This window comes from Apodemus sylvaticus, chromosome X, assembly GCF_947179515.1.
Source record: "Apodemus sylvaticus chromosome X, mApoSyl1.1, whole genome shotgun sequence".
NCBI classification, from domain to species: Eukaryota; Metazoa; Chordata; class Mammalia; order Rodentia; family Muridae; genus Apodemus; species Apodemus sylvaticus.
In genome coordinates, this window is record NC_067495.1 from 133,809,676 (window position 1) to 133,829,346 (window position 19,671).

Genomic DNA, 19,671 nt, shown 5'->3' on the forward strand with positions numbered 1-19,671 from the left:
ACTGTGGTTCTGAAAGGAGGAAACACCTTTGACATGAAGCATGCGGGTGGGTGGGAAGACATGAATGTGATATTGAATAAATTGGAGGGCCAATTTTCCCAGAATGCTTTGAGTTTCCCAGTGAAAACAGAAGCAAGGCTAGAATTCAGAGTCATTTATCTGATTACTAAAGTCTCTTAAGGGTGGTGACAGGGCTGAGAGGAAGAGAGAAAGCCTAGGAACCAGACTCTCAAGTACTCTCAATGTGTAGGAGTGACCAGGAAGTGGTTAGGTGTCGAAAATAAGGAAAAGAGAAGGTGACAGGGCTTCCCACGAAGGGTGTGGGAGTAATGGCTTTGAACAATGAGGAGGAAGCAAAGCGTCAGCTCCTTCAGGCTACATGATTCATGGTGGGTATGTGCATGCACACTTGTGCAAACGCGTGTGCATGCACACATGTGTGCATATAGGACAATAAGGTTGTGATGAAACGAACTGCCCCCACTTGAAAATGCTTCAAAGCAAGTAAATGGAGCGGGTAAGGGACCCTGCGAGCAGCAGCTGAGGGATAGGCGCTGCAGAAAGCGCACTGACCCAGGCTGGCAGCAACCGAGAGATATGCAGCTGGGAATGAGAAGTGGGAACAGTGTGTGTTTGACAGGGGACATTCTGAGGGGAGCCTCGGGCCATGGGTTTGACTGTCTGGTGGAGTTATTGCTGTGTAGATTCCTGCTGGAATATTAACAACTATCAAGAGACTGTTGGTGCCAAGTATTAAGTTGTTAGAGCCATGGAAACTGGTGGGGGTCTGGGGCTGGAAGGGATTTGTTCACTGTGGTCCAGAAAACACACCTGGGACTTTGTTCTTAAGATCCAGACCCTCATCAGAAGGTGTTTTTGTGCAGAAGCAAAATAGCCTTGGCATGAGTGGCTATGCCCAAAGGAGGTCAGCACTTTGAAGTGTTCTGAGGTGGTGGAGGTGGAGGTGGTGGTGGAGAAGGGGCATCCAGATGGATCTGAAGAGAGCACACTGGGAAACACTAAGTAATATGCCCAGCCCTGTGTGAACAGGGAAGTACAGGTAGACAGTAGGCACGGGAAAGGAGGCAGGTGGCCGTGGTCTTCTTGGGAAGACACACAGCCCCTGCTACGAATAGGAAGGAATGGACCGTGATTGTTGGGAAACAGTTCCTGCCCAGTCACATAGAACAACCATTCTAAAGTTGTTTGGGTTTCCCTGAAAGTTCGCTATCCTCACAGAGCTTAGGCAGACCAGGGAGGTTTGTGGGCGTTGTTGGGTGATGCGGCACTGAGATGAAAAGGTTTCGGGATGTTATATACCAAAAGCAGGGTTGGGGTAGATAATAGTACCACTGATGTCATGAAGGCTTTAAGGAAGGATGTATATTCAGAGAGGAAAAGATAAACTAATTTAGAGGATATACTCAACACCCAACAGATAGAGGCCTTAAGGGACGGTGGCAGGCCAGGGCTTGAGATGTGTAGCTTATTCATGTAGAAATGAAAGTCTAGATAAAAAGAAGCCCAAGGAGTGAACCTGCAAGACTTTTTAAAAGTTCCCAAGTACAGCTCAGCTATGGAAGTGGGCTGTGAAAATCTTGATTTGTGAGGTCTAGAGGGATATGCAGAAATTCCTCTTCAGGGGAAGGCAAATGACAGGTAGGGAGTCAAATTGGAAAGAACTGGTGACATTTGCCTTAAAGTGACAATAATACAAAAGATAACAGGGGAGGGAAAAAAACCTGTACCAGCAAAGAAAGATTTCTTCCCCAAGGTAGCACAATGTTTCTGAGGAAAGGTAAATCTGAGCACAAACTTGCCTATTCTTTGCAAGTTTGATGAACTTATGTATTCATTCCTGATGGTGAATAACATATATTAAGCATTGATATTTAAAAAACCCAGTTATACAGATACATACATGATCCATGCCTTTGTGTGAGTTCTTTTATAAACTCTTGCAGTGTTACTGTATACTGCCCCAATAAGGGCAGAATAAAGGGATCCCGATTTAAATTACAGAGCTGGAGATTGAGGCCACTCCCATGGGGACAACTTCTTATGCCAGTTAAGAGACACTGGGGGACGATATCCAGATGGGTTATGAAGATCGATTTCTGTCCCGTTCCCAGCTGTCAGAATTGAATCCAAGTGGTGAGCGCGCAACTTGCGTCTGATTACATTGGCCTATGTTTCTTCAGCGGAAAACAATGTGTTAGATTAGATTCGATGAGTTTTCACTTTGGGACTGAACTCGAGCTCCAGGCATTCCTGTAGGTGGGCAGAACAGCCAAAGAATAGGGACACGCGGGAGGTAGCTGCGGCGGGCACTTTAAGAGTGGAGGCCCGGCTGGGCGGTGCCTGCACCGCCGGCTCGACTCCAGCCCCGCCCCTTTCCCGTGAGCCCACGGGGAGTGGTCGGACCAGGGGCGGCTTGCGGGTGAGGAAAGGGGCGGGGGGCAGGGGGTGGGGGGGAAAGACATGGCTGTGGCTCGGCGCGGCTGGCGGCTGGCGCCCGTTCGCCGTGGTGTCTGCGGGCCCCAGGCGCGTCCGCTTATGCGGCCCCTCTGGTTGCTCTTCGCAGTGAGCTTCTTTGGCTGGGCCGGGGCTCTGGACGGCTCTGGGGTAGCGGCCAGAGCCATGGACGAGGAGATCGTGTCCGAGAAGCAGGCGGAGGAGAGCCATCGGCAGGACAGCGCCAACCTGCTCATCTTCATCCTGCTGCTCACCCTCACCATTCTGACGATCTGGCTCTTCAAGCACCGCCGGGCCCGCTTCCTGCACGAAACCGGCCTTGCTATGATTTATGGCAAGTGTCTCGGACCCCAGTCCCTTAGCTGTCCCTTTCTCTGCGTGCCCATTGCTTCGCCTCCTGTCCTGGTCCTGCTCGGCCTACATTCTGTTCCCCTTCTCATTCCATTTTCCGCCTCGCCTTAAATCGTCCTCCGTTTCTCTGTCTCATCCCCCTCTATTTCTGCTACGCCCCCCATTTTTCCTATCTCGTTCTCAGCCTCGCCTCCCCATTTTCTCTGGCTCTCCTGGCTGTTTTCGCCTCCGACCCCACCCCCTTTTTCTCTGCTCCCTGCTGCCCCTTCTCGGTCTTCCAAGCTGGGGACCAGGACGGGTGGGTGTAGAGGATGGGAAAGGGAGTCGGGTGCGGTGGATGGGATGGGACTGGGGGCAGGGAAGACATCTTTGCAATCTATGTCTCTGGGGTGTCAGTTTGTTTAAGGTTCGTTGAAGCTGCAGTAGTAGCTGTACTGCCAGCCAGCATCTGGCATTCATTTGGAAACAGAGTCGACCTTTACTTATTGCCCAGCTTTTGCTATGCCTCCTTTCTAGGTGCAAATGATAACCTTACTCCTGTGGAACCCACACAAACTAAAAACCTGAAGTAGGCTACAGAAAGCTTAGGGCATTTTAAATATCGTCCTAATTTATTATACTATACCTGTAATACCCAATACCCGGAATGCCTTAGGGTTGACCCTTTGGATTCAAGCTTTTGAAAGTGAGGACTAGTAAGAGTTGTGGTTCTTCCAGCAGCATGTTACCTATCTTATGATGAGAACTGGCCAGCCAAGTGGTAATTAAGAACCTTCATGGATATGCATAGGGGGGACTTGGTTTTGGCATGAGGTTATTGATCAGTTGCTGTGTAAATGATTTTGGTTCTTCAGTCTCACTGTGCTTTCTTTTGAGGTTATTTCTCTCTCTCTCTCTCTCTCTCTCTCTCTGTGTGTGTGTGTGTGTGTGTGTGTGTTTTGGGGGAAGGACAGATGATACACACACCACGGAAGGGGGGAGAGAAGGAGACAGAGGAGAGGAAGCAAAAAAAAAAAAAAAAAAAAAAAAAAAAAAACCCAAACCAAAACACCCATGGGCCTTTTGAGCCATTTCTCTAGTCTTGTGGCTGGAAAAGAAGAACTTGCTGACAGTCTCACATCTGCTAAGAGGGTATGGCTGAAGAGATGAGGGTAGACAGACAATCCTGTCTGTGCAGTGCATGTGTGACGATTATCTTCATTTGGTACAGTCTTGAATTACTGAGCCTGTTGAGGTTTGTTTCTGAGACTTGAACATGGGTATCCGAAGGCTTGGAACTAAAAGGCATTTTCCCATGAGCCCCCACCCACCCACTTCCAGGAAATTCAGACTTCTAGACTGTGCATGCATATCAAGGGTAGCAATAAAAGTTAGTTGTGTTCCTTAAGAAAATGCATGGACTCAGGCTTCTTTTCCATTTGTAAGGTAATAAATTCTAAGCATGGGGACTGTCCCTGTTTGCAAGAATGTAAAAAATGGCATTTAATTTGTAGTGCCCCTTAAGGCTAATTGGTCATACAAGCTATATATTTTATCTCACTTTGCTATGTTCCACTGTATGTGACTTGTTCACTATCTTCAGCAAACATATACTGGTTAGTTTATTATTATATATTATGTACAGGAACTATAGACATGTAGTCCTTTTACTTTAAGAAGTAAAGACAAACCATAAAAAGCATATAATGGCGTTTGAACTTTGGTTAAATGCAAAATGAGCCTTCTTTTGTTAAAATAAGGAATTGATCACAGATAATGTCTTTCCTATTGAGAGAAATGGTTTGACATGGTAGTTGGTGGTACAAGGCTTCAGAGCAGGGATTGGCAGTTTTAAAGGGCTAGATAATAAAGACTGTTGATTGTAAGGGTCATGGATTGTGCATTTTATTCTGTTTTTTCTTTTTTTTTTTTTCAAGCTTAAAAAAATGTAAGAAACCAGCATGTGGAGAGAAGGGTCAGTGGGTAAGAGCACTGGCTACTCTTCCACAGGACCTTAGTTGAGTTCCCAGCCCCAACATAGTGGCTCAGAGCCATCTATAACTCCAGTTCCAGGGATTCCGTTGCCCATTTCTGGATTGTGGGCAGTACACACACATGGTGCACCAACATATACGTGAGTAAAACATACATCCACACAAAGTACAAATGCATTTAAATTTTATATCTTTAGGCTTTTAAGAAGAAACATGGGGCAAGGCGGTGGTGGTACACACCTTTAATCCCAGCACTTGGGAGGCAGAGCCAGGTGGATTTCTGAGTTTGAGGCCAGCCTGATCTACAGAGTGAGTTCCAGAACAGCCAGGACTAGACAGAGAAACCCTGTCTCAAAAAAAAAACCCAAAAAAATAAAAAAAAAAATAATATAAAAAGATACATAAAGACCATTCTCAACCCTTGGACCATGCAAAAAAAAAAAAAAAAAAAAAAAAAAAGACTGGGGCCTGAAGCTGCAAACCCCTTGAGAGTCAGCCCCAGATTTCTGTTCCACTGTGCCAACAACTATGTGTTATCTTAGCAAGTCCCACTCAACTTTTACTCTTATCAATGTATTGGGAATAAATTGAGAAAATTGCTTTCAGCCTAGTCCTTGACTCCAGAGTAAATGCTCAGTAAATGATAGCTGTTCTTGTTGTTGTTGTAGCTGTATGCTCCCAGATCAGAAAAGACTTTTTCCTTACTTAGTCTTACAAGACACAAAAGGTATGTTTTTTTTTTTTTTTTTAAATCAAATAGGGACTTTGGACAACCCTGAAAATGTTTGTTCTTTGCTGTCTGGTGTCTGAAGTAGGAAAACCCAGGATTGTTGATGACCTTTTCTAACACTTCTACAACGAGGATGAATAAATAGTGCCTTGGTAGTAATATTCTGTGAGGGAACAATCATAGCCCTTGAAAACCATTGAGATGCAAGAGTGTTAGTCTGGGAGTTAACCCTGGGATTGGCTTGGCATTCCACAGACGGTCCCACTTTCTCATGAGAAATGAAGGCAGGCTAGGGAACAATCGGGTTCCTCACTCCCAAATCCAGCTCCAGGCCAAATGGGATTTGGGCGACATATTTCAAATGGTCAACAAGCTGAAGAAAAATGCTATTTATTTATTAAAAAGTTATCTGGTTTTTCTTTGTAGCCCAGGCTGGTCTTAAATCCATGGCAATCCTGCCTCTGCCTCCCAAGTGCTAGGATGACAGGCGTTCATCAGCATGTCTAGCTCGTTGATCCTTGTAAGAAGCAAGTAGAAACAACTTAAACCACAGCTGGAATGTTCTGTCGTACACCTATGATCACTAAACCCCGGAAGTTAAGGCAAGAAGATTGGAGGCTGCCCTGGTCCTATCTCAAAACGAACAAACAAAAAGTGAACTTAAGTCACTCATGTGGTCAGTCTCTAGATCATAACATAGATTAATCGTTGCTCTAGTTAAAAGCACCAACTCTGACATATGTGGGTATACAATGGAGACCAGAGCTCAACACCAGGTACCATCCTCAATCACTGCTCACCTTTTTTTGAGACAGCATTTTCCAGTGAACCTGCAGGTCATGGTTTGGCTAGAGTAGCTGGCCAGCAAACCCCTTCCTGTCTCTACCTCTCCAGTGCTGGGAGTGCAGCTGCACTCTGATGTAACCCCGTTTGTCCATGAGCTTGGGGGACCCAAATTCAGATTCTGCGTGGCGGGAACATTGCCAGTTGAGACATCTCCTGAAGCCCTGCAAACACAGTGTCAAGACGCCCACATGTTTTGCTTATTGGACTAGCTTTCTTAAGAAGCTTAAAAGTGAGTCACTGTTAGTGAAAATTGTTGCCATCCTTAATTAAATCTGAAAAGTGATCACTCACTGCAGGTGCTTAGACATAAGAAGCAAATGACAGAAAAATATTTGTTTTGCCTTAGAGAATCTTGCTTAGTTAAGTCCTAGGATAAACTGTTAATTTTGTCAGTAAACATTTATTATTAAATGTCTGTGCTATGTGGCACATATGATGAGAAATGCATGTACGTACGTGCCACAGTCCTTGGCTTCAAAGTACTTACAATCTAGTGACTTGATCGATAGTGTTTATTGAGGATTACAATGTGTTAGACTTTGTGTAATTCACTTTTAAGGAACATTTCTTTTAAAGCTCATAACAACTCCACGGTATGGGTATTCTTTATTATCTTTCTCATTTTACAGATGTGGAAATTAGGTTTCAGAGAGATTAAATAATGAGCTGCTTGATACCCTAAGTTTAGTTAGGATTCAAAAAGTCTATCTGGTTTAAAATCCCCATTTTCTTAGCCAGTAAACCACACAGGCTGTCAGTAAAAGCTTTGACTTTCTTTGCTGTCTTGAAATTCAATTAGCCATTGCCACAGAATTAACAGTGTTGTTTTAAAAGATTTTATACATATAAATATTTTGTCTTCATGCATATCTGTGCACCACATACATACAGTACCCTCAGAGGCTCAAGATAGCATCAGAACCCCGGGAGCTGGAGTTAAAGATGGTTGTGAGCTGCCATCTGGGTACTCGGAATCAAACCTAGGTTCTTTGCCCGAGAAGCACGTGCTTTGAAGCTGCTGAGCCATCTCCCAGCCTTCTCTACCAGCATTTTTGAAGCAAGTTATGAATGTTCTTATGAATGTATGCACACTTTTGCTAGGTAGCCCTGGGCATTGAACCCAGGAACCCAGCTGTGCTAGACAAGCAACCTTCCACTGAGCTAGGTCTTCATGGCCCTTTAGTTTGTGTTTTAAGACAGGGTCTCACTGAATAGCCCTGACTAGCCTCAAACTTTCTGTAATTCTTTCTCTGTCTCTTGAGTGCTGGGACTATTGAGCAAACACTTCTTTATTTAACTTCATTATTATTGTATGAATGTGTATTTTTGCATTATGAGTTGTGAGTGCAGGCATGAATATTCCACAGTGTACATTGGAGGTAGGAGGATAACTTTGTAGACTCAGTTTTCCAGAGATCAAACTCAGGCCATTAGGCTCCTGTGGCACACATCTTGCTGGCCACAAACACTTCTTAAGGAGTAGCAATTGTTATCAGATTTGTCTATACTTAATTCTTCAGTGATAGTACTTCCATATTTTTGAGCTCCAGAGTTTTGAGGTGCAATAGGCAGGAAGACTGCGCTGGAATTCCTGAGAAGGCCATGTTCCTGTATCTAGAGAAGCAGACATTAGTGGGGCGCAGAAGCTTCTTATCACCGGGAGTGCTTGCAGCACCAGCAGATCATGAATGCACGGTAGGGGTAGGCTTCTGTTTTGTGAAAAGTATCTTGTTGCCTGTTATTCATTTAAATTTTATAATATCAATATATTCTATGCCTCCATATGTGTAGGATGCTAGAAGTTTCTGCTTTATCTCCTGAACAAAGCACTCTTTTGTGACCTTCCTCTTTACTAAGAATTGTTTTAATTCCATGATTAGGATTTGACCTTTTACAGACTTGAATTTTGTTGATCTGTCAACATTTTTTTTTCAGAGAAATTTCAATTTTCTAGATGCTGTTATGAGGATCTTTCTGCCTTACAGATGTGCTCACCACTCTCACTTGTGTTTGTACAACTGGGGGTGTGTGTTTGTGTGTGTGTGTATGTGTCTGCTGTGTGTGTCTAGTGTGTGTGTCTGGTGTGTGTCTGTCTGTCTGACTCTCTCTCTCTCTCTCTCTCTCTCTGTGTGTATGTGTGTGTGTGTGTGTGTGTGTGTGTGTGTGTGTGTGTGTTGCTGGGATTTGAACTAGGGGCTTTCCACCAAGATGTACCTACCAGTCCAGAAGGTACAGAGGGTTTTAAAGTGATCCTTCATTTTAGGTTGAAACATTGGCCAAAATATTTTTCAAATTGATATTGTGCTGTTTAGCAATTCATCATTGCTGCTTACCTTAACAACACACGTGGAGGTTGGGAGTTAACTCTAAGGACCTGGAAAGGCCATCTTTTCTCTCTCCCCTTTCCCTCCCAGCTAAGGCTTTTACATCCCCATTCCTTTTTTTCACTTAATTCTTTTCACACAATATATTTTGATCCTATTTTCCTTTACCCAACACCTCCTGTATGCTCCTCACCTCCCTACCCACCCAACTTTATGTTCTTTCACTCAGAACAAAAACAAAGCAAACATTAAAATAAATGAACAGTAAGATAAAAAAAAATAATGAAATAAACTACCCCAAATGAAACACGGAGTCTGTTTTGTGTTAGTTAACTACTTCTGGGCCTGGAGCCTGGCCCTGGTGAGGAGTTAATATATTTGGTGACACTACATTGGAGAAAACTAATTTTCCCTTTCCTAGTAGGAATTACCTGCAATTAGCTTCATAGTTTGGGTGGGACTTTGTGTCCATCTCCCTTTCTCAGTGCTGGGACTTTGTCTGATTTGAACCTGTGCAGGTCTTGTGTACACTGTCACAGTGTTTGTGAGTCAGTATGTATATCAATTAATTGCGTATACAAGATGTCATTTTCTTAGAATCATCCACAACCTCAGGCTTTTACAATCTTTCTGCCTCCTCTCTGCATAGATCCCTGAGCCTTTACGGGAGGGGTTTGATAGAGATATCCCAGTTAGGGCTTGGTGCTCCAAAGTCTCTCACTCTCTTCACATGGTCTGCTTGTGGACCTCCATGTTAATTTCCATCTGCTGCAAGAAGAAGCCTCTCTGATGACGATTGAGTCATTTCCTTTTCTTTCTGAATGCTTATTTCTTTCTTCTCACTGCAATGGCTTTTTCTCCTTTGATTCATTATCAGTTCTTTGGTTCCCATTGGCACCACAATGTTAGTTGTTATGGATCAAACCTAGGGCCTACAGCTGTAGCTTTCCCCCATACCTTTTGCTTCTGGATGATCACCTCATGTATGTTCTAACTTCTACCACTGATTGCCAAGTTGAGGCTCCCTACTTGCATTCTAGACTCCACATACTCAAGTGTGCACTTTCCACAGGCACAGCAAAATTAGAAGGATTGAACCTAAACTTAGGGGGCTGGAGAGATGGCTCAGCAGTGCAGAGCATGTAGTGCTCTTCCAGAGGACCTTAGTTCCTGTGTCAGGCTTATACTATAGCTCTAGGTAACCTTCCTTTGTCCTCCATGGACACCTGTGCCTATGACAGGCAGATTCATACATAAGAATCAAAATCTTTTAAAAACTAACTTGGCATTTTCCTCTTATAAATCCATTTTCTCCGATGTGTTCCCACTTCATTAAATGGTCCTGCTTTCTACTTGTCTGCTCCAGCCAGTGTAAGCACCTCATTGACAAGTCCATTAAGACTCCTCTAGTCTTTCATTTCATTCTCCCCAGCCTATCCTACTTAGCCACCAAAGCTTTCTAAAACCTACTAGCTTCTAGCCACCTCCCCTTCTGGCATTATTCTCTTAGATGAGGTCCAAAGCTCTTACTGCCTAATGATTGAAGTGTTCACCTAGACAACCACTTAGATCCTCTCAAGTCCAGACCAATCTTTTAAAATAGAACTCTAATGTCAAGCTCACACTCAGGACTCATGATTTCTTTTTGCTTTAGGACAATAAAGTCTAAGCCCCCTTCTTTAACACTTGTGGTTGTTTATGATTTAGTTCCTATAGATCTTTCAAACGTCACCCCTTGTCAGCTCCTAATGTAGCTACATTGAAACACCTTGTGATTCTCCTTATCAATCTTATTCTGCTATCCTTTGTGTGTGTGTGTGTGTGTGTGTGTGTGTATTCTACTATGTCTATATCTGGTAGTGATATTTACTTAGGTGACATTGCTGGGGGAAAAGAGCCCTCTAAGGTTCCATTCCCTTAAACTTGGTTCACTATTCTCTGCATTTAGAACATCTCGTGTGTGTGTGTGTGTGTGTGTGTGTGTGTGTGTGTGTGTGTGTGATAATGATTATTAAAAATGCCATTTTTGCTAACTGGACTGAAAAGTCTTTGAAATGGACTGTATTAGCAATTTACCTCTTAAATGAATGAATGGCCAGTCAGAACAAAAGGCCATCAGAAGGTAAAATCTAGTTAGTACTGTGATTCTTGGCCTTAAGGAAAGTTCCAGAAATATGAATTCAGTGTGTAGTTGAGGTATATGCATATAATAGAATATAGATTTGCCATACAAATGGAATTTTGATACATTCTACAGCAAAGGTGAATGTTCAAATATACTAAGCAAAAGAAGCCAGACATAAGAGGCCAAACATCATAGGATTCCATTTATATGATATCTCCACTATACCTAAATCTGTAAATTAATAGAGATGAAAAAGTAGATTATTAGCTTTCAAGTGTTGGTGCTTAAAGGGCTAGACAGATAGCATAGTCAGTAAACTACTGTGAAGGCATGAGAACTTGAGTTTGGCTTCCCAGCACCCAAGTAAAAGCAGGCTTGGTGGCATGTGTCTCTGAGGGAGGGCAGAGATAGGCAGATCCCTGGAGCTCAGTCTAGCCAAAATCAGTGAGTTCTAAGCTCGGGAAAGACCCTGTCTCAAACAATAAGGTGAAGACTGACTGAGGACAATACCCAATGTTAACCTGTACCCTCTACTACCACATGTACACACACACACACACACACACACACACACACAGTTTTTGTTGTTTGTTTTTTTTTTTTAGTTAAAAAGGACCAAAAAGCTAGAGTTTGTGTATAGGGGAGTAGGGAGTATCGTAATTTTTTTTGGAGCATTGAAAATGCTTTGGAATTAGTGGTGATTGAGTTACACTTTGTGAATATACAGTTTGTGAATATACTAAAGGCCATTGAATTATAGAATTAAAAAGGATAAATTGTATAGCATTAGAATTATGTCTCAATAAAGCTGTCATTAAGCATTGCAGTTTATCAGTACAGTCTTATAGAACTCAGAGAATTGGGTAAATCTGCATATGTGTAGGAGTAAAACCTGTGTGCAGATTACATAGGACTAGGATCAGGACTTTTCTTTCATGTATTGATTTTGACGGGCATTTTACATTTTAATTCTGATCTTTCAGTAGTAGTAGAATTCAGTCAATCTATAAATAGTATGTTTACTTTGCCATTTATTAAATATATATTATTTGGTCACCTATGTGTATGTGCGTTGGGACTAAACACAAGGAGCATATATGTTCGTCTTGTTAATTGATGGATGAGGTTTTTAGAAATATACACTTTTGTGGTCTTGGGCTCAAACCCGAGGAGCAACACTAAAGAGAAGCATTGCTTTTTCCTTCTGGTTTGAAAACAGGGTCTAATGTAACTCAGACTGCCCAGGAACTCACCAGGTAGCCCAGGCAGGCCTTGAACCCAGTCTTTCCTCAGCCTCCTGAGTGCTAGGATTCTAGGTGTGCACCAAATTGGCCAGGCTTACAAAGAACACATTTCCAATGTGACTCCATTTTCAGCTCGACGTCACTTAGAGCATAAGCTATGTATTGATGACTTGAAGGTATTTCCTCATGTACTTACTTTGCTTGTCAGTTATGAATGTGATGACTTAGAAATATAGAGGTCTTTGCTGTTACTCTAGGACACATTGTCCCTCCTGTCCCACTGGGTTACATGAAGATTGGACTCCTAGAAATAGGAATTCTGTAATACTTCAAACTGTAACAGCAATTTGGTCTGAAAATTGGTTCTGATCCATGAAGGACTCTCATCAGAAAGTTTTTGTTCTTAATCTAGAGATCTGGGTTGGGTACAACTAAGCAGTTTCTGTCTGTGAGAAGAGCTGACGGTTCCTTCATTTCCAGGTCTTCTGGTAGGCCTTGTGCTTCGGTACGGCATTCATGTTCCAAGTGATGTGAACAATGTGACTCTGAGCTGTGAAGTGCAGTCAAGCCCAACTACCTTGTTGGTCAATGTCAGTGGAAAATTTTATGAGTATACGCTGAAAGGAGAGATTAGCTCACATGAACTCAACAATGTTCAAGATAATGAAATGCTTAGGAAGGTAAGTTTTCAGTTGAGGGGAATGTTTGGGTTTTTTAAAAGCTGTGTAAGGAGCAACGTGGTGAATCTTCAGAAAAGGAACTACCTGTTTTGTTTTGGTTCTTTTATTTTTGAGGCAGAGTTTTGCTTTGTGGGCTGCCCTGGAATTGGCTACATAGAACAGGCTGGCCCGGAATTTGTAGCAGTCAGTCCTCCTGCCTCTGTCTACTTGGAGTTACACACGTGCACCACTTACCTCTCCCAGCTTGTGCCACCATGCCTAGATGCAACTTTTTTATAATTAAAATAATAATTAATTTAAAATGAAATAAAACCTGTTAATAAATGTAATGATGTATTATATTTTATTTTCGTGATTATGGCTAAGAGCTGTAACTCTTTATTTTACTGTGTGTGTAAAGTTTTTATAACTGACACTGTCCAGGACCTGAGTTTCAGAAGACTGTATATGCATTTCTTGAGTTTACAAATGGTCCTATTGCTTTAGGATAACTTAGCACATTGAGTCTGTTTAGTTCTACCTATGATTCCGCCAGTACTTTACTGGATTCTTTCATGTCATGCTTGTACTCTAGACAAATATAGTTTCACCTTTCTTTGATTCATAATCTTGTACAACTTCTGTGGCCCTAGTAAGAGCCTCGGGTATTGTAGCATGCTTTGCATGGGAGGTTGGCTTGCAGTCTCCCTAGCTCTATGGTTCCTGGCTATTTCACTGTTTCTCCCCTGAAGCATCTGTCTGCTTTCACTGTACCCCCCCCCCCCCAAGTCTCCTGTCTTCTGGTTAGTAAGACTTGACTTTTACAGCCTCTTATTTGTGCTCCTATTGGTTTAAAACTTCCTACAAACTCAAAGTGTACTTTAAAACCAGAGTGCTTAGCAGCCATGTAAAATGGACAGTTTCTTAAAAACTCTAATACATGCTGCTTTGCGTTCATATCATATTCTCCTGCAGCCTTCAGAACAGAAGGAGGGCATCTGCACTGTTAAAGCAAGTAGGTTTGAAAATGAGTGGCGCTGTGAGGACTGGAAATGTTGAGTTTTTTTTTTTTTTGTTTTCGTTTGTTTTGTTTTGTTTTTTGAGACAGGGTTTCTCTGTGTAGCCCTGGCTGTCCTTTTACTTACTCTGTAGACCAGGCTGGCCTCGAACTCTGTATAGAGAATTTTAATTGCAATATCATGCTATGAAGCATTACAGAGATTCGCTGTGTAGCAACTCGGTCTTATTTATCAACATTAAGTCCAACCTGGAATCCTGTTTCTGGATTCAAGCCACTTTTGGATAAAGCAAAAATATGTTATATTTTCTCTACTTTTTAAGATTTTTAGATTTTATTTTCTTGAGACAGAGCCATGCTATATGGCCCTAGCTGCCTGTTACTCTGTAGTTCAGGCTGCCATTGAGCTTACAGCAATTCTCCTGCCTCAGAACCTTCTCAAAATGCAGGGGTTACAGGTGTGTATTATTTTGTTCTGCTAAGAATTTAATATAATATTTTAGCCCGGTTTCCATAGAAACTGAGTAACTGGTTATTCCAGCATTGTCATTCTGTCACTGGAGGAAAAGCAGAACAGCTCTCCTCTACTTAAAAACTATTATGTGTAAAGCATGCAAGAATCAGGTTCCCTGTCTAGAATATTTACTTTTGAGCTAGCCTATAGAATAATGGGCTATTTTCATACATGTGTCATCATATTTGGCTCTAGTTTGTCCCCCTTTTCTAGTGCCCTCTTCTGTGTCACCCATCTCCTCTCTTATATGATGTATTCTGCTACCCACTTTTTCTTCTCCTGATCTTTTTCTACTTTCATCTCTCTCTCTCTCACACACACACACACACACAAAGAGAGAGAGAGAGAGAGAGAGAGAGAGAGAGAGAGAGAGAGAGAGAGAGAGAGAAATTGTTTAAGGGGAAAAGAATCCTTGCCCAGTATACATCAATTAGAATATTAAGATCTAGGATATGTAAAGAACCACCAAAAAACACCCCTCCGAATCTATCCAATTAGTGTGCTAATAAAGTAAATAGTTATCAAAAGAAGAAATAAAAAGGGCCAATAAAGTGTTCAGCATCAGAGAAATGCAAATGTATACTCCTACATGAAATGTTTTGGAGTTGACATAGAAATGTTCTTGCTGTTGACCAATTTAACCTTGAATCCCTTCCTTTTGATAGTTTGATGATATTGTGAGATATTCTGAAGGAAATAATCGAAAAGAACTCTGTGTCTTAACAGGTTACTTTTGATCCAGAAGTCTTTTTCAACATACTGCTTCCTCCTATCATATTTTATGCAGGGTACAGTCTCAAAAGGGTGAGTACTTTTGCATTTCCTATGCTTTGACTGGCCTTAACTTTCCCGCGCCTTGACAGCTCTTATATTTCCCACTTCTTAGTATTTGGCATTTCTTCCAAGGCTTCCTTTCTTCTCTTCTTGTCTTTTTGAAATGTTGAAATTTATGCCAGTATCAGAATGCTTTCTGTGCATGGCTTCTTCTAGAGTATGAAGCACTTAATATTAGCAGAGAAAATTGCACTAGAGGGGTGTTCTTTGTTAATCGTTGGTAGATATTGTAACAGAGCATAACTTTTTTTTTTTTTTTTTTTTTTGTCAGAGACATTTCTTCCGGAACCTTGGGTCTATCTTAGCATATGCCTTTCTTGGAACAGCAATTTCTTGTTTCGTTATTGGGTAAGATTTGAAGCTTGAAATGTCTTTTATCCTTCAGATTATAATTCTAAAAGAACAGCCCTTGAGTGGCATTTGATTTGTGTATTACTGTATTCTCAAATGTGGAGGGTTTTTTTTTTGTAGTAGTTATTAGTAATTATTTGAATTTTCCTTAAACCTAAAGTGTTAGTTATATTTAAATACCCATTAATCCAATCTAAGATTAATCATAGAGTGCTATAGTAGATTACTTCTATAATTCCTACTTTAGTGTAACTTCTTTAATAGTAGGCACTTTTATAATATAGGAATGTGTTTATTGAACAGGTCCATAATGTATGGCTGTGTAACCCTGATGAAGGTGACTGGGCAGCTCGCAGGAGACTTTTACTTTACAGATTGCTTGCTGTTTGGTGCCATTGTATCAGCCACAGATCCAGGTATGCATTGTGAGTGGAGCAGTTTCAGTTGCAGTGTTTCCTGCCAAAGCACATGTGGCCGTTTCTATGAGGTATAGAATCAGGGCACTAGCACTGCACTGTCCTATGGGGAGGGTGGTGGTAAACAATTTTCAAGTCCTTCTGCTTTAAGCATATATTTGCTTGTTTTACTTTTTCATTACATCTACCTATAACTGGTTCCCAAATTGATCCTGTTCTAATTAGAGCTATTAAATATTTCCTGAGAAATTTAAATTGGTCTTTATATCCTAATGATTGGATATAGCAAAGGAAAAGTTAGGTTATAGTTTTTAAGATTGATTGTATACTTCCTTTTTCATTTCTAGACAGCCATTTCCTCAAAAATCTTCTATTTATATTTATCTATCTACATCTTAAAATAAGAAAAATAATTTAGGGTTTTTTCCTTTGTTTTTTGAGGCAGGGTCTCATGTAGCCCAGGTTGTCAAGCTGGCCTCTAACTTACTAGGTAGCCAAGGATCACCTTGAAATTCTGAACTTGTCCTCATTTCCTGAGTGCTGGGGTTACTGGGGTGTGTCATTGTGTCTGGGGATCAAGCACATGACAGACTGTCTCCTATCTCAGCATTGTGTACGCTATGATCGCCAGCATGAGCCATCCTGCCTAACTAAGTAAAGTCCGTTTCAAATGGTTACTATATGGCAGCTATGCTGATAGGTGTGTGTTTTAGAGATTTTAGCAGTCTTCAGTTTATTAAAGAATTGCTTTTTATAAAATTTGCTTTATGATTATGAAACTCTTTTATTGACAAATCTTGCTTCTTTGTTCTTTCAGTGTCAAATATCTAAGACTTTGTATGAGTGAATGAATTGGATTGCTAAATAAAATTTAAAATTTTGAATGTGCATTGATAAATTAAAAGCTATATTTAAATGATGAATTTGTGGAAAATTTAGAATGAAATGGTCAGAATAAATATCCAGAATATGTAAAGATTTCAGTAAGCTCAACACTAAAGGAATAAATAATCCAATCTTTATGTTGTCCAATGAACTGATTAGCTATTCCTCAAAATTGTACAAATGGCCAATAATTTTTTTAAATGGTAAACATTTTTAGTGATTGGAGAAATGAAAATCATAACCCTACTGAGATTCCATCTTACCTGGGTCAAGATGTCTATCTGTCATCAAGGAACAAATAGAAACTTATGCTGCTGAAGCTGTGGGGCAGGGACGCATAAACTTTTGCTGGGTGCAGTGGCTTATGCCTGTAATTCTAGCATTTAAGAAGCTGAAGCAGGTGAATTGCTATGAGTACAAGGATACTGTGGACTACAGAGTGAGACACTACCTCAAGAAAAAGGAATCTTGTACACTGCATTAGTTCAGCCACCATGGAAATCAGTATAGGGGTTCCTAAAAAAAAATCCCTCTAAAACTAGAACTACTGTATATGATCCAGATATATCACTCTTAGACAGACATAAGGAATATAAATCAACATAGCAAAAATACCCACACTCCCATGTTTATTGTAGTACTCTTCATAGTAGCCTATTGTAGAATTACCATGTATAGTCATCTATAAATAAATAATAAAGTATGATATATATATATATATGCATAGATGCATACACATACACCATGGACTTTTATTATTCATAAAGAATGGAGTTATGTGATTTCCAGAAGTATGGGTATAACTGGAAATTATGTTAAATGAAATAAGCCAAACTAGAAAGACAAATTGCACATATTACCTTTTACATGCAAAACCAAAATTAACAAAAAGAAAAGAAAACATGGAAGTAGAAGGGGAACTATTTGGAAAGAGAGAGGGCACCAGCTGATTAGGGAAAACAGGAATGGTAATGGGCTTAATAGGGTCAATGTACATTACATAGATGGATGAAAACATCGTAGTGAAACCTATTAGCTTATACAGTTAACATGTAGTCATAAAAGTAACTGGGAAGAAAGGCCAGCATAGAAACCAACTAAAGGTCGTTTGGTGTTGGGAGCTATGCTTATGGTCAGCACGTGCTCTGCCGCTGACCTCTGTCTCTATCCCCTAGACAGAGAACCTGGAGAACCAAAGTCTTCTTTTATTATTAGTTAGGATTTGGTAGAGGTTTGTACTATTTCACCCTTTGCCCTTGTAAGTTAATCATCTTCTTAAATTGTCACAGAGCACAATTGAAGTCAGTGTCCTAAGGTCATCCTTGAATTCCTTCCTTGACTTCGATAACACAGGGAATGATAGAATGGAGAAAGAATGTGTTCCATATGCTCTGAGAGATAATTCTAAAAGATTACTCGGAGCTGGCTAGGCACAATGGTACATGCCTATAATCTCAGTACTTAAAGTGGAGGCAGGCATATTGAGAGCCTGTGGCCAGCCTGTGCTATCTAGTGGGAGTGTTTCAAAATGAATAAAAGACAAAAAGTTTCCAGAGTGCTGTTTCAGACATTTGTACAGTGTAATTTTTATTTTTTTTTTTTGTAGTGCTGAGGATATATAGAATGTAGGGACTCATGCATACTAGGCAAGCACTTCATGCTTGAGCCCTTTTGTTGGTAATTAATTAACTAATTAATGTGGTATGGGGTATATTCATGGTGCATATGTTCCCATGAGTATATGTATATGCATGTGCATGTGTTTGTGTCTCTTCTTCCACCCCTTTCTACCTTCATTTTTTTGAGACAGGATCTTTTACTGAGCCTGGAGCTTACCAATGCCTAGGCAGGATGGACAGTGAGCTCCAGGATTTATCTGTCTCTTCCTCCCTACCACTGAGATAGCAGGCAGTGTGTTATATGCCTTTTCCGGTGGCTGCTGCAGCTTTAAACTGGGGTCTTCATTGCTTGCATGACAAGCACTTTATGAACTTAGCCATCTCCCAGCTCCCATATTTTTGAGTTTTGATAAAGGTCCTTGCTAAGACCCCAAGGCTGGCGTTCAACTCACTCTGAATCCAGGCAGTCCTTGAAGATGGGATTGTCCTGCCTCAGCCTCAGGCTTGGCTCAGTTTAACATTGTGTTTCCATTTTCCTATGTAGTTCAAAGTCGGTTGATAATCATTATGTAGCCCAAGTTGGCCTCCAACAGGTAATCCTCCTGCTGCAGTTTCCTGAGTTCTGAATTAGAGGTGTGAGCTTAACTTTTATGAAAACTGGAAATCATGTTGCTCCTTTAAAGACTTACAGAGGCTGCTCCCCTACTTTCAAGAAGCCCACTGTCTTTCAGTAGAAGCAGGCCTATGTGCCATTTAAAGATTGAACTGGCAACATTACTTCAACTTTCTGGTTTTGTTTTGGTTGGAGTATTGCCAGACTATCTCAAGCAGTAATCTTTTGTCTATATAAAATTGGACAGATTTCTTTTCTAGATTATGTGCACACTTTCTCAAGTTCTATTAATTTGCATTATCTTTCTAGAAGTTTGAGCCATGGGTTCTCTATTCAAAATGTGACAGTATTTTTCACTCTCCTTTTTACTTTCTCTTGGTAAGCTGTAAGAAATCTTTTTCTTGAGGATGGAGAGATGGCTCGGCAGTTAAGAGCACTAGCTGCTTTTCCAGAGAACCAGGCTCAGTCCCCAGCACCCACATAGTGGCTCACAGCTAACCAGTTTCAGAGGATCCTACACCCTCTTCTACCTTCTACCTGCACCAGACATACATGTGGTACATAGATACACATTCAAACAAAACACCTACACACACAAGATAAAAGCTCCCCTAAATAATTTTTCTTTAAAAGATTTATCAGATTTTCCTTTATTTTATATAGGGGTGTTTTGCCTGCATGTATGTCTGTGTAC

At 41.1% G+C, this 19,671-nt stretch overlaps 1 protein-coding gene across 2 annotated transcripts in view; it reads left to right on the top strand.

Moving 5' to 3' along the window:
• Nucleotides 1-2,475: 2,475 nt before the first annotated feature.
• Slc9a6 (solute carrier family 9 member A6) overlaps nucleotides 2,476-19,671 on the top strand; it is a 59,133-nt gene continuing 41,937 nt past the window's right edge. For both annotated transcript variants that reach the window (XM_052171814.1, XM_052171813.1), the window contains exons 1-5: nucleotides 2,476-2,809; nucleotides 12,549-12,748; nucleotides 14,986-15,063; nucleotides 15,365-15,441; nucleotides 15,748-15,860. In XM_052171814.1, coding sequence (XP_052027774.1) covers nucleotides 2,482-2,809; nucleotides 12,549-12,748; nucleotides 14,986-15,063; nucleotides 15,365-15,441; nucleotides 15,748-15,860 — 796 coding nt within the window. In that variant the 5' untranslated portion in view covers nucleotides 2,476-2,481. The remainder of the gene's footprint in view (nucleotides 2,810-12,548; nucleotides 12,749-14,985; nucleotides 15,064-15,364; nucleotides 15,442-15,747; nucleotides 15,861-19,671) is intronic.